This window comes from Canis aureus, chromosome X (genome assembly GCF_053574225.1).
Source record: "Canis aureus isolate CA01 chromosome X, VMU_Caureus_v.1.0, whole genome shotgun sequence".
NCBI classification, from domain to species: Eukaryota; Metazoa; Chordata; class Mammalia; order Carnivora; family Canidae; genus Canis; species Canis aureus.
Window position 1 is genome coordinate 107,238,101 of NC_135649.1, and position 13,897 is coordinate 107,251,997.

General features: G+C 37.4%; 1 protein-coding gene across 5 annotated transcripts in view; it reads right to left on the reverse strand.

The window, feature by feature from the left end:
• The window catches only part of CNKSR2 (connector enhancer of kinase suppressor of Ras 2), a 275,826-nt gene that overhangs the window by 214,099 nt on the left and 47,830 nt on the right, over window positions 1-13,897 (reverse strand). For all 5 annotated transcript variants that reach the window (XM_077889011.1, XM_077889013.1, XM_077889010.1 and 2 more), the window contains exon 2: window positions 9,736-9,899. In XM_077889011.1, coding sequence (XP_077745137.1) covers window positions 9,736-9,899 — 164 coding nt within the window. The remainder of the gene's footprint in view (window positions 1-9,735; window positions 9,900-13,897) is intronic.

The following is a 13,897-nucleotide window of genomic DNA, read 5'->3' on the forward strand; positions in this document are numbered from 1 at the left end:
TCTATATCATTTATTTCTGCTCTAATTTTTATTATTTTCCTTCTTCTGCTGGCTTTTGCCTTCATTTTTTTGGTTCTTTTTCTATATCCTTATGTGTAAGGTTAGGTTGTTTATTTGAGGTTTTCCCTGCTTTGAGGTAAGTCTGTATTGCTACATACATCCCTTTTAGGACCACTTTTGCTGCATTCCAAAGGTTTTGGACCATTGTGTTTTCATTTTCATTTGTTTCCATGTATTTTTTAATTTCTTCTTTGATTTCCTGGCTGACTCATTCATTGTTTAGTAGCACACAGCTTAAACCTCCATGTATTTGTATTTCCAAGTGTTTTCTTCTGGTTGACTTCTAGCTTCACAGTGTTGTGATAAAAAAAAAGGTGCATGGTATGATTTCAATCTCTTTGTGCTTATTAAGGCCTGTTTTGTGATCTAATATGTGATCTATTCCAAAGAATATTCCATGTCCACTTGAAAAGAATGTGTATTCTGCTGCTTTTTTTCAGATGAAATGTTCTGAATATACCTGTTAAGTCCATCTGGTCTAGTGTGTCATTCAAATTCATTGTTTCCTTGCTTGTTTTTGTTTCAATGATCTGTCCACGGATGTAAGTGAAGTGCTAACATCCCCTACTATTATTGTGTTATTATCAACTAGTTTGTTTATATTTGTAACTAATTGTTTTACATATGTGCGTGCTCCCATTCGGATGCATAAGTACTTAACATTTTTACATATCTTTTTGTTGGATTGTCCTCTTTATAATAATATAGTGCCCTTCATGGTCTCTTTCTACAGTCTTTGTTTTAAAGTCTGATTTTTCTGATATAAGTATTGCTACTCTAGCTTTCTTTTGACATCCATTTGCATGATATTTTTTCTTCATCCCCTCAATTTCAATCTGTAGATGTGTTTAGGTCTAAAATGAGTCTCTTGTAGGCAGTATATAGATAGGTCTTGTTTTTTTATCCATTCTGACACCCCATGTCTTTTGATTGGAGCATTTAGTCCATTTACATTCAAAGTAACTATTGATAGATACCTATTTAGTGCCATATTATTACTTGTTTTGCTGTTGTGTCTGGAGGTTTCCTTATCCTTTCTTGTCTTTGTATTTTTGGTCTCTCTTTTCCACTCAGAATCCCCTCAATATTTCTTGTAGAGCTGGTTTAGTGGTCATGAACTCCTTTAGTTTTTGTTTGTCTGGGAAACTCTTTATCTCTTCTTCAACTCTGAATGATAGCTTTGCTGGATAGAGTATTCTTGGCTGCAGATTTTTCCCATTCAGCACTTTGAATATATCCTGCCATTGTCTTCTGGCATCCCATGTTTCTGTTGAGAAATCTCTACCTAGCCATATGGGTCCTCCGTAAATTAGGGACTTCTTTTGTCTTGCTGCTTTTAAGACTTTTTCTTTATCACTGTATTCTACAAATTTAACTATAATATGTTTTGGTGTTGGCTTGCTTTTGTTCATCTTGATCAGAGTTTTCTGTGCCTCCTGGATCTAGATGTTCATTTTCCTTACCCAGCTGAAAACTTCAGCTATTACTTCTCAAATAAGTTTTCTGCCTCCTTTTCCTGGGATTCCCATAATATGAATGTTATTATGCTTGATGGAGACATTGATTCTCTAAGTCTTTTCTTGTGTTGCATAATCCTTCTCTTCTTTGTTCAGCTTCATTACCTCCTATTATTTTGTCTTCTAGGTCACTAATTCATTCCTATGCTTTTCTAGCCTGCTGTTCATTGCACCAAGCCTGTTTCTGATTTTGTTTATTGCATTATTTATTTCAGATTCTTTTATAACACTTTTATCTCTGTGGTAATGGTCTCACTGATGTTTTCCATTCTTTTTTCAAGGCCAATGAGTATCCTTATGATTGTCACTTTTCATTCTCCATCAGGCATGTTACTTTTATCAGTTTTGCTTTGATCTCTGGTCATGGCTGTACCTTCTTCTTTCATTTGGGTTAAGTCTCTCTGGGATCTTGGCATTTTGCCTTCTTCTCTGTGTTAGAAAAGCCAGTTGTGTCTCCTGCCCCTGAAAGTAATGGAGTTATAAAGAAGAGGTCATGTAATGCCCAGGGCCTGGCACTTCAGGGAGTGTCTCTGGTGTGTGCTGAATTCACCGAGTTGTGTTTTGGCTGTTCTATCCTTCAGGTCAGTTGTCTGCACAGGCTCTCCTAGCCTACTGTGGGCAGTGTTTGGTCCCTGGCCTGAATATGGAGAGTTTTAATTAGGTGTGCCCTGACCTGCTTGTCAAATGAGACCTGATACCAGCTCCACCAGAACTGAGACCCTGTGGGACTCTCTGGCTGAAAGATGTGGTGTGGGCAGGGGTTTGTCCTAGTCTTCTGTGGGAGGGTCCTACTGCACTAGGATTGAGGTGAACTTGACTGAAAAGTCAAGAGTGCAGGGAGGTGGGGCCTGGTGTAAGCCAGTTAGGCAGCCAGTGTCCCTGCTGAGAGGTGGAGGAGGGAAATGGCACCAGCCAGCTCCTTTGTTCTGGGAGAGAGAGATGTCTCTGTGAGAGCTGCCTCTCTGTGCTACACCAAGTGGATAATTTCTCCCCTGTCAGCCCCAGGCATTCCTCATATTGCTAATTCCAGGCTGTCTCCCCCCCCCGCCCCAGGTTGTTTGTCTGCCTTCTCTTCAGGAGCAGGGCAGTGTCCTCAGGGCTCTATCCCAGCAAAGCCTACTGACCTTTAAAACTCTAGGCTTTAAGCCCTGCTGGTTGCCAAGAACTCACAAAATTCAGCCCCTCTCGTTTTCCAAGACAATGGTTTGGGGAAATGATTTCCTTGTGTACAGTTCCCCTATGTGCTCCTTTCTCTGTAGCCCTTCTCTGGGCCCATGGCTCCCTCCCCTCAGCAGCTCTGTGAGCTGTTTCTCCCCTAAACCATGTCTCCACATTTCTTACCATCTTGATGTGGCCTCTTCTCTCCCTTTTATTTGTGGAGCTTGTTCTATACCCCCCTTCAGGTCAATTTCTGGAGTATTTAGGATGATTGAATAGTTATCTAGTTGTGCTCCTGGGATTAGACAAATTTAGGGTCCTCCTACTCTGCCGCTATCTTCCTCTCCTACCTATTCCCTCAACTTTTAAAAAGTGCAGATTTATGTAATACAGACTTGTTTTGTACTGGATATGCATTGGGACAAATACGCATGACTACTATAGAAAGGACTATATCACGAAAACAAAAGCTAGGACATGAAATGTAGTTAGTTATTTTCTTTGTCCTATATGTTACATATTTGTTTATATACTGTCTGTCAAGAACCAGTTGTGGCTACACTCATTCAACATAGCCAGTCTATTCTTAAATAATTGGTGCTAAGTTCATACTGTTCTGTATTAATTAGACGTGTGCAAAAGCACAGGAAAGAAATGAAGGATACACTTAACATTTTAAAAGATCAAGCTGGCTGTATCCTCACTAGTGGCAAATTCCCTAAACACTTAACAAAAAAATATTCAATATTGGCACCACGTATTTTACAATGTCAATGTTATTTTATTCAGAGCCCTTAATTTGATTGCATCATGTAGCAGGTGTTTAGGTTTTATAATACTTTGCTTTATAAATATGAGTGAGTCGTAAAAGGATTGCTTTAATGAATATTTTTTAGAAATGAATTATTTTGAGATGAATGAACCAAGCAATTATGTTGCAAAGAAACAAATCCTAGCAATTGCAGATATCCAAATTTTCATGCAAAATACCTATTATATGAAAAGTACATGAAGAATGAAATGAAAACTGTTCTTATCCTGTCATAAATGATTCACTTATACTTCCCAATAACAAGGTTTATTGTCAGAGCATAAATTAAGGGCTATACATTGAACTATATATTTTATTTAAGCTTTACTATTTCACTTAATATACTGTGCTCTCTATTGAAGCACACTAAATGATAGCATAACAGCAGGAAAGAGTTAACACACCTCCAAATCATGAACAGCTTCTTTCTAGAATAACATGGTATGATAATATAGCTGGTGCTTAAATAAATATATGTCGCATGAATGAACAAGTTACTAAATAAACCTTTGATTTTCATGAAATGCCATAACATTTCTTCCCCACTAACTTTAAAATAAGGCAGATGAAAATATTCCATAGCTTGAAAGAAGCAGAGGAATTTGGTAATTTTTCTGTGTCTTCCTTTTACAAGGAACAGAAACTTCAGTCAGAGGCAAGAGAAAAAAATTACAGTTCTCTGGGAAAAGGCAGAAGAAAACTTCATTCAGTAAGATAACATTAATTTAATATCCTCTATGTGCTAAGTACTGGGCAGAGAGCATAAAAAAACCTAAGCAAAAAATTCTAATGTGATACAAAATGTAAGTTGCCTTTCTTCCTATCACTTCCCACTCTGCACCAGCCAAATCAAAACTGTCATTTTTCTCTGAATATTTCATACTCTCTCACAATTCTGTCTTTACACATAATATTTCTTCTGCCTAGAAAACTTTCCCCCAACTTTTTGTCTGGCAAATATTCTACTCATCCTGCAAGTCCCAATGCAAATCCCACCTACACTTCCTGGATCCCACAGTAGTTTTCATCATTTCCTTCTGCACTCCCCTGAGATTTTCTTTAAATCTATATTATCTGACTATTGTCTTCTTTACTAGATTGTATACATCTTAACACCAAGTATGCTTTTTACACCTTTGCAATTCTTGTGGCATGACTGTCTGAGCATAAATATATAAAATTGTTAAAAGAAGAAATAAAAACAGTAGATGTAAGGAAAAAAGTAAAGTAGAAAGCCAATAGAGACAGTTAAGTTTCAAAGAGAAAAGACACAATACCCCATTCCCAATAGCACACCTCCTGGTCTAGTCAACTCAGCTTGTTGATGAGGGATCTCACCTCCTAATTTAATAATGGTATGTGAACATAAATCAGAATTCATTGCTCAGAAATTCACTTTATATTCACTGGAAAATATTTATTACACAAAATGGAAGATATCTGCACTTAAAAAAAGATTTTGTTTATTCATTCATGAGAGACACAGAGAGAGGCAGAGAGGGAGAAGCAGGCTCCCTGCAGGGAGTTGGATGTTGGACTTGATCCTAGGACCCCGAGATCATGACCTGAGCCAAAGGTCAATGCTCAACCACTGAGCCATCCAGGTGCCTCGATATCTGCACTTCTAACTTACTGATGTATAGTCATTAGGAAGTGGTAGAAGGGAAGTTTAATATTTGTCCTCTTTGGGGAATGTGACCAATTTATTGCTGAATAAACACAGAAAGAATGAATTTAATGTGTTTTTTCCCAAGAAAATGATGCAACACTGTGGTGTTTAAATGTAGAACTATGGAAGAATTAAAACTCAGCATCTAAGAGATTTACCACAGCTCTATGCTGAGAACACTGAAATGGTCTAGACATGTATCTCTCATGCCATCTTTGTAAGCAAGTTTAGGTCAGCAGAGATTGTTCATGGGCCAAACTCTAAAGTCTGGAGGTCTAGACTACTTGTAGGTAGTGCTGTAATCATCAATCTTGTTAGAAGCCCAGCACACAAGTGGTTTATCTCTGAGGAGTCCTGCTTATGAGACATAACATCCTGAACTTCAAACTCTGACATACCCAACTATTTACTGTTATAAAAGAGGTGGCAAATAGGGCACCTGGGTGGCTCAGCTGGTTAAGCATCTGACTCTTGATTTCAGCCCAGGTCATGATCTCAGGGTTATGAGATGGAGCCCCACACTGGAGTCCATGCTGGGCATGGAGTCTGCTGAAGATTCTCCCTCTCTCCCTCTGCCCCTCCCCATTCTCTCCCTCTCTTCAAAAAAAGATGTGGCAAATAGAGAACTGCTAGATGATGCATCAATCTCCAAGCCACTTCTGTTGTACCTTCATGGCCGCACTGACTCAGATCTGGAGACCATTATGCAAAAACACTGAGGACTCCTACCTTACCTTGAGTAATATCTGTTACATCAAGCATGATTTCTGTGATCTGATTCTGATATGAGTTAGAGTGCAAATGTGTGTTCTACTCTAAGCTGATTTCTCTGATCTCAGGAATGGGGAAATAAGAAGATCCCCAAACTATCATGGAAAAACATGTCAAGCCTCTTACAACACCACTTGCAAAATATATTTATTCAGCATCCACTACTGCCAGGCATCTATGCTACACACTAGGTATTTAATAAGCACAATTACTTTTCCCACAAAGCTTACAGTCTAGCAGAAGAATCAGACATTAAACTGATAAATACACACATAAATATGTAATTACAAAATGAGACGAGAGTTAAGAGAATAACAGTAAGTAGTTAACCTCCACCAATGGTGAGGGAATAATCAGAGAATGTATTTTTGAGGAAATGACAATTAACGTTAAGACTGAGATGTATAAATGGGAGGTAAATATTCAATCAATGTGGTTTCAGATAGTACTCTACTTTAGAAATTGTTTTCAGTCAGGACAATTTTTTAAAAGTAGGCTCCACACCCAACATGGGGCTTGAACTCATGACCCTGAGAATCAAGAGTAGCATCCTCTTCAAGTGAGCCAGCTAGGTACCCCTCAGTCAGGTTGTTTTTCCTTGCCTATCCTATTGGCTTTTAGTGAAATGTGATGATATTATTGATGTTCCTTAATGAAAATAACACTCATTCCCCACTGCTTTTGTGACACTTCTTTTGAAGCTGTCTTTATACTTCTCCAATCACTCCATAAGTCTTCTCTGCAGCCTCCTCTTCTTCCTTCCCATCCCCAGTGTGGAGCTGAGTCCTTTTTTTTATTACATTCTACAGGCCCTCCCTGGGTGATCTCCTCTCTCTCTATGGATTCAATCTTTATATCCTGGAGACTACCAAATCTCTATCTTCAGCCACTTCTCAAACTCCAAATTCATATGTTCAACTTTTGATGAGTATCTTTTTCTGGATAACTCAGAGATGCCTCAAATCCAACCAATCTAAAACTCAATTTATATTCCCACCTAAATCTGTTCTTGCTATTATTGCTCATCTTCATTATTGCAAAATTATCTACTCTATCTCTGCAGCTAGAAAATATGGACTTTCTCAACTCCTCCCTTTATCTCACTCCTCATATTCATCAGATCCTCTCTATTCCTGTTGCACATCTTTAGTTCAAACCTACTAATAGCTTATTTTTTTAAAATATTTATTTATTTATGATAGACATAGAGACAGAGAGAGGCAGAGACACAGGAGGAGGGAGAAGCAGGCCCATGCCGGGAGCCTGATGTGGGACTCAATCCTGGGACTCCAGGATCGCGCCTTGGGCCAAAGGCAAACGCTAAACCGCTGAGCCACCCAGGGATCCCCCTAAGTTGATTATTTAAAACACTTCTGAATTGTTCATCTGGTCTTCAGATTGTGCCCACTCCATTCCCTCCTTTTCACTACCTTTTTTTTTTTGTAGTAGTTATATTTATTTTTTTTATAATAAATTTATTTTTATTGGTGTTCAATTTGCCAACTTACAGAATAACACCCAGTGCTCATCCCGTCAAGTGCCCCCCTCAGTGCCCATCACCCATTCACCCCAACCCCCCGCCCTCCTCCCCTTCCACCACCCCTAGTTCGTTTCCCAGAGTTAGGAGTCTTTATGTTCTGTCTCCCTTTCTGATATTTCCTACCCATTTCTTCACTACCTTTTTAAACAAATATTTGATCATTCCTATATGGTTTCCCAATATTCACACTAGAAAGTATAAATCTCTTATCATGATGTTTAGGTACTTTGTAGTCTGGGCCTATTCTATCTTTTATTTTTTAAAAAGATTATTTATTTATTTATTTATTTATTTATTTATTTATTTGAGACACACACACAGAGGCAGACACACAGGCAGAGGGAGAAGCAGGCTCCATGCAGGGAGCCTGATGTGGGACTCAATCCCAGGACTCCAGGATCATGCCCTGGGCCAAAGGCAGGCTCTAAACTCCTGAGCCACCCAGGCATCCCTCAATTCTATCTTTTAAGGCTAATTTTCTGCCACTGTTTCCCATTTATTTTTGTAATCTCAAATAGATAACCATGTTCAAACCCACCAGGCATGCTCTTTATTCTGTGTGCCTGTGCATGTGTTGTTTTATCTACATGGAGTGCCATTCCCTCTTGTTTTCCAAACACATGCTCATCCTTCCCTAGGCTCCTTAAATATCATCTCTTTTGCAATACGAACCCACCTGCCATAGTTAAAGCTAGTTGTTTTCCCTTCTGTGCCCCCATACACTTAGCTCATACTTTTATTTTACTAATTATACTACGATATTGTGATTATTTGTATGTCACTTCTCCCCCATAGGCTTTTCAAGAGGGCAGGAACTACATCTACATCTGACACACAAGTGCTGAGTGTATTAATTGATTCTTGAATTATGTATAATTATCTACTCATTTCTTATTACGTATCACCATTTTAATAGTTAACTACTTATTGAATGCCTACTGTGTGCCAGGCACTGAATCAGGCACTACACAAATACCATCTCATTTGCTTTTCACAACACCTCCAAGAGGCAATTGTTATTATCTCCATTTTATATTAAAAACCCAAGGTGGGGGGTGCCTGAGTAGCTCAGTGGTTGAGCATCTGCCTTTGGCTCAGGTCATGATTCCAGGGTCCTAGGATCGAGTTCTGCATTGTGTTCCCCGCAGGAAGCCTACTTCTCCCTTTGCCTATGTCTCTGCCTCTCTCTCTGTGTCTCTCATAAATAATAAATACAATCTTAAAAATAAAAAACCAAGGTGGGGCTACTGGGCAGCTCAGTCAGTTCAGTGTTCAACTCTTGATCTCTTGATTTCAGCTCAGGTCATGATCTCAGAGTCGTATTGAGCCCTGCGTCAGGCTCTGTGCTCAGTGGGGCATTTGTTTTTTTCCCTTTCCTTCTGCTCCTTGCCGCTCCCACCTCTCTCTCTCTCTCTCTCTCTCTCATAAATAAAAGATTTAAAAAACAAAAATAAATAAACAAACCAAGATTATGATGAAATTACTTGCCCACAAGTGTCAGTAATGGACTGAGCCAAATTTAAATCACAGATTATTATATTATTATACTGATGTATTTTTTTCTCGTTGTAGTTCTAGCCCCTTTACAAATATCTGTAAGAATTTAAAACCAATCAGGTGTCATCTTACCTAACACAGAAAAAAATATCTATGTTCCTTTCAGAATATTTATTATCAGAATCTTGTAGGATTATTTTGACACTTGATTTCTCTCATATGTTGACAAAAGTAACCATATAATGTACAATACTCAATTTTTACTGGATATATACACTTAGAACATTCAAATAATTTGATTATTTTAAGAGTGATTTTTCTAAAATAGGATTTCTTAATATTTAAGAAACTAAATCAAAACTTTTAGAAGGGAATGGACTTTATAACTGATTATATACAATTGTATATTCCAAATGATGCTGTGAAACCTCCCTTAGTGAGCTCTAACATAAAGTTTCTGAAGTAACTAAATGTAATATCACTGGTTGAGTTATAAGCCTCTTTAATTTTTAATTTGGCAGTATATTATATACCAAATTTAACAAAGGAGGAAAATACCATTTCCAATCAGTTGAGAATTAGGGGAGTTTTTCCTACTTGCATGTAAATTATTTTTAAATAGAGAAGAAAAAAGAAGGAAATAAACTAAAAAAGGAAAAGATTTTAGAAGGACATAATGCAAGTTTCCCTTTGCACCAGTTAATGTCCTTACCAGTGCACATAGAAGATCGACTGCTTCCAAGATGAGCTCCTGATGGCCAATGCGGCTGACCCCCAGATCCTCTAGCTCTTGGTGTGTAATGCGCAGCAGCTGGTCCCCACTGATCTTCTCCCTCTCGAAGTTCTTAATGTACTGCTGTAGACAGTCATCAAGACCTGCAGAAGAAAATTATGGAAGACCAGAATGAAAAACCAGGTGAACCAAACACACAGAAAAAATAAAACAAAATAAGCTTAACTCCTATCAAGTCACAAGCTAAGTCCACTCCAACTCTGGACTAGTTCAATCATCCATTTTTTTCAGCCCACAAATGGATGGCAGGAAGAAAAAAACCCCACTCCATGATATTCCTAGTTGCTAGGTTCCTCTCTGAATTTTCCTCAGCAATTATTGGAAATCTTTTTTTAAAAATTTTTATTTATTTATGATAGTCACACACACACACACACAGAGAGAGAGAGAGAGGCGGAGACATAGGCAGAGGGAGAAGCAGGCTCCATGCACCAGGAGCCCAATATGGGATCTGATCCCGGGTCTCCAGGATCGCGCCCTGGGCCAAAGGCAGGGGCTAAACCGCTGCGCCACCCAGGGATCCCAATTATTGGAAATCTTTACCTCACTTCTCAATTAGTACTCTTTGTTGCCTATTTCATTAAGTGTGCTAACAAGCAGGTTCTCCCCACTTCTAACCTTACCTATACCTCACTCCTCCTTTCTTTTCTAACTCCACTGCAGAGGGAAAGTTATCTTTCCTTCCTATAGAAGACTTATTGATCTTCCTGTGCTCTCTGGAACCCCATCTTCTGCCACCTTAACACTACTTCAACAATTAAAAAAGTTAAACACTCTCTTATTTTAGCCATTTCCTAGCCATCAGCTCCTATATTAGAACCTCTGCCATCTTAAAAAACAAAATAAACACAACAAAAAACTTTCCTTGATTTCTTTAATCCTGTATTCCCCACTTGTTTGTTATTCCCTTCAGACACAAGCCCCTTACCTTTTTACCTCACCTGCAATGTATTCCCTAATCCATTAACATTTAGATTTCACTCAAATACAAATGTGAAATCCAGACTGGATATACATTTTTCAAGATTACTCAGGGCACTTCATAAGTGAAAAGACAGGCTATAGATTGGGTCAGCTTCACCTGCCTATGAAATAACCTGATACAAAAGATGAACAAATGGTGAACAGGATTAACAAGATTACTTCTCTCCAGATTTTAAGGAGTACCAAGAAAATGAGGTAATTACCAAAAACTAAAAGGTCTTAATCTTAAATCAGGTCACAAATATCTCTCATCTAGACTAATGCAGTTTTATGAGTTTCCTGCTGCAAGTCACTATCCCTTTCAATTCATCTCTCCCGACATAAAAATTCTGATGCCATTCTTTATCTCAAGACTTTTCAGTTTCCTCATATTTATGACAAAATAAAATCTGAATTCCTTTATACAGTGTTCAAGGCCCTTCCCAATCTTGACTTTGCCTTCCTATTCAGACTCATTCCAGACACACTCTACACTTCCCAATCTCCCACTCTACAGTACAGACCTTCATTACAACAATAGCCACATTGTATTATAGTTTGTTCTCATCTCCATATGCTCAATACTTTGGAAATTCTGTGAAGGTGGGAACTGTGTCTTCTGAATGAAAATCCAGGGCTTAGCATAGTGACTAACACAGAGTAGGAATCGATAAGTGTAAAATGAACAAATCAACATGTAATTTTATTATGTATCACCTGGTCAGAGAAAATCAGGAACATTTTAAGTAAGAGCTAAATCTAAAAATGAGAGTGGAGAGAAAGAACATTTGGTACATGGCATTTTGAGACACTCATGTCTTAATACATTGCAGAATAACAGGAGACAACATTTTGAGTAAAGGAATGATAAAGGATCTCCTAGAGCATCAATGCCATCAGCATCCTTATTACGGTTACAGACCAAGTGACATAATATGTGGCAGGGGAGAAATAAGGGAGACATCTCATTAACTGGTGCCTAATTTAACTATCAAGGTATATTACCCCATAGTATAGGAAGTATCTTGGCTCCTATATTTAAAATGTAAAATATTTGGCAAATATACAGCTAGGATATTATAATAAAATTATAAGACTATCACTTTGTGTCAATATGCATATCTATGAACTCTAAGGTCCTTTTATATACATGTTTTCTTACCTGAATTATAAATAATAAATGACCTTATAATATTTTAGAGTTTTTGTTTTGACTGAAAGGTCAAAATCAACATCTCAAATCTGTGTATGGAGAAAATATGGTCTAAAAAGCTAAAAAGCCATCTACAAAAATCACAGAAATGAATATGTTATAATATTGGGCTAAAGGCCCAAACTTCATCATTCTAAGGTCTACACAGCATACATGTAACAGCTAAAACCGCCTTACTCACTCAAACTATTTTATTTAAAGTAGAGCTGTCCCATTTTCAAGAATGAGAAGTTCTTCAGTGATTATGACTAGTCTTCAAAACTGTAACATTTATTCAATACATGAGAACAAATAATATACCAGATTTTATATTATTTTTTAAAATGATTTTGTTTATTCATGAGAAACACAGAGAAGGACATAGAGATATAGGCAGAGGGAGAAGCAGGTTCCCTGCAGGGAGCCCGATGGGGGCCTGGTCCCAGGACTCCAGGATCACAACCTGAGCAAAGGCAGATGCTTAACCACTGAGCCACCCATTGCCCCATACCAGATTTTAAAAGTGTCATTATCTACCTCTTTTTTTTAAGCTCTAATGTGACACGAATTATTTCTTTACTTTCCACCAAATTGTATCCTTTCTTGTTGACCTATGTTCTAAATGATTATAAGTAAATTTTATAACTTTCATTTACAAATTGCTATTATTCTTAAGAAAACATACAGAAAATAAATTTTGATCAATACTCTAAACCACACAAGCATACCATGAAGAAGATTGTGCACTTTTGTTAAATGAGATATTAAACAAACTATATGCATCATTTTGTCTAAAACCATGCCTTAAAACAATTAAAAAGAAGGTTTGAAATCATTACTATGACATGCGTCTTTGATTTTTTCAGCGAATTATACTGCTTTCCATCATCTGCAGGGAAGAGGAATGAACATAATCATGGATCTAGACAGATGTTCCAAAAATAATTAATCATTAACAAAATGATGACATTTGAAAACGTCCTAAGGATATACAAATTTCTAGTAAATCAACAATATTACAAAAGATGGAGTAAATAAATTAATCCACTATATGTGGACATAGATAGAAAAGGTGCAAATTATTATATTTAATGTTTAAAATCTTTTTTAAAATTTTTTATTTGAGAGAGCATGTGTGAGTGGGGAGGGGCAGAGGAGGAAGGAGACAGAATCTGAATCAGATTCTGCACTGAATGTGGCACCTGAGGCAGGGCTGGGTCCCAGGACTAGGAGAGCACGACCTCAGATGAAACCAAGAGTTGGACACTTAACTGACTGAGCCACCTAGGCGCCCTAATGTTCAAAATCTTAAAAATCCACTTAGAAAACGGTATTATGAAGATGACTCTATCCCTGCTCCAGGAAATTTTACTTTTTACACCATTTTATACATAATACATGTGCTCTTATATATACAGAACACTCTAATATTTACAGCAAAAAATAAAAATGTAAATTCATTTTTAAGAGTTCCAATTGCCACTATTTACTGTGAAGAACAAAGATAAACAAATGAAGATTTGTGAGGACCTTGGTCCCTTCTGCAAAATAAAGTCAAGAAATTAAAACAAGCAGATATTAACCCAGTATCCTTCTGCTGGACTCAAATACATGAATGATAATTTGAGGCAGAAAGTCTTAATTTTAATGTAGTTTTCAGTCCCTTTTTTTTTTATTTCACTGACACTGCTTTTTTACAAGATCATCAAAGACCAAAATCACACCAGACTCAATTGCCTCATTTACAATCTCATTCTCCTAAGCAAGTTATTTCTCTATTTCTACCACCATTTTTCTAGTCTCAGAATCATCTTAGATGATTCCCCAATTTAATCTCTTATCTTGTCAGTTAGTAAGAAACATTATTTCTTCATTTAAAATAGCTCTTGTTCTGTCCTTTCATTTCTGATCTCATTGTCACCAGCT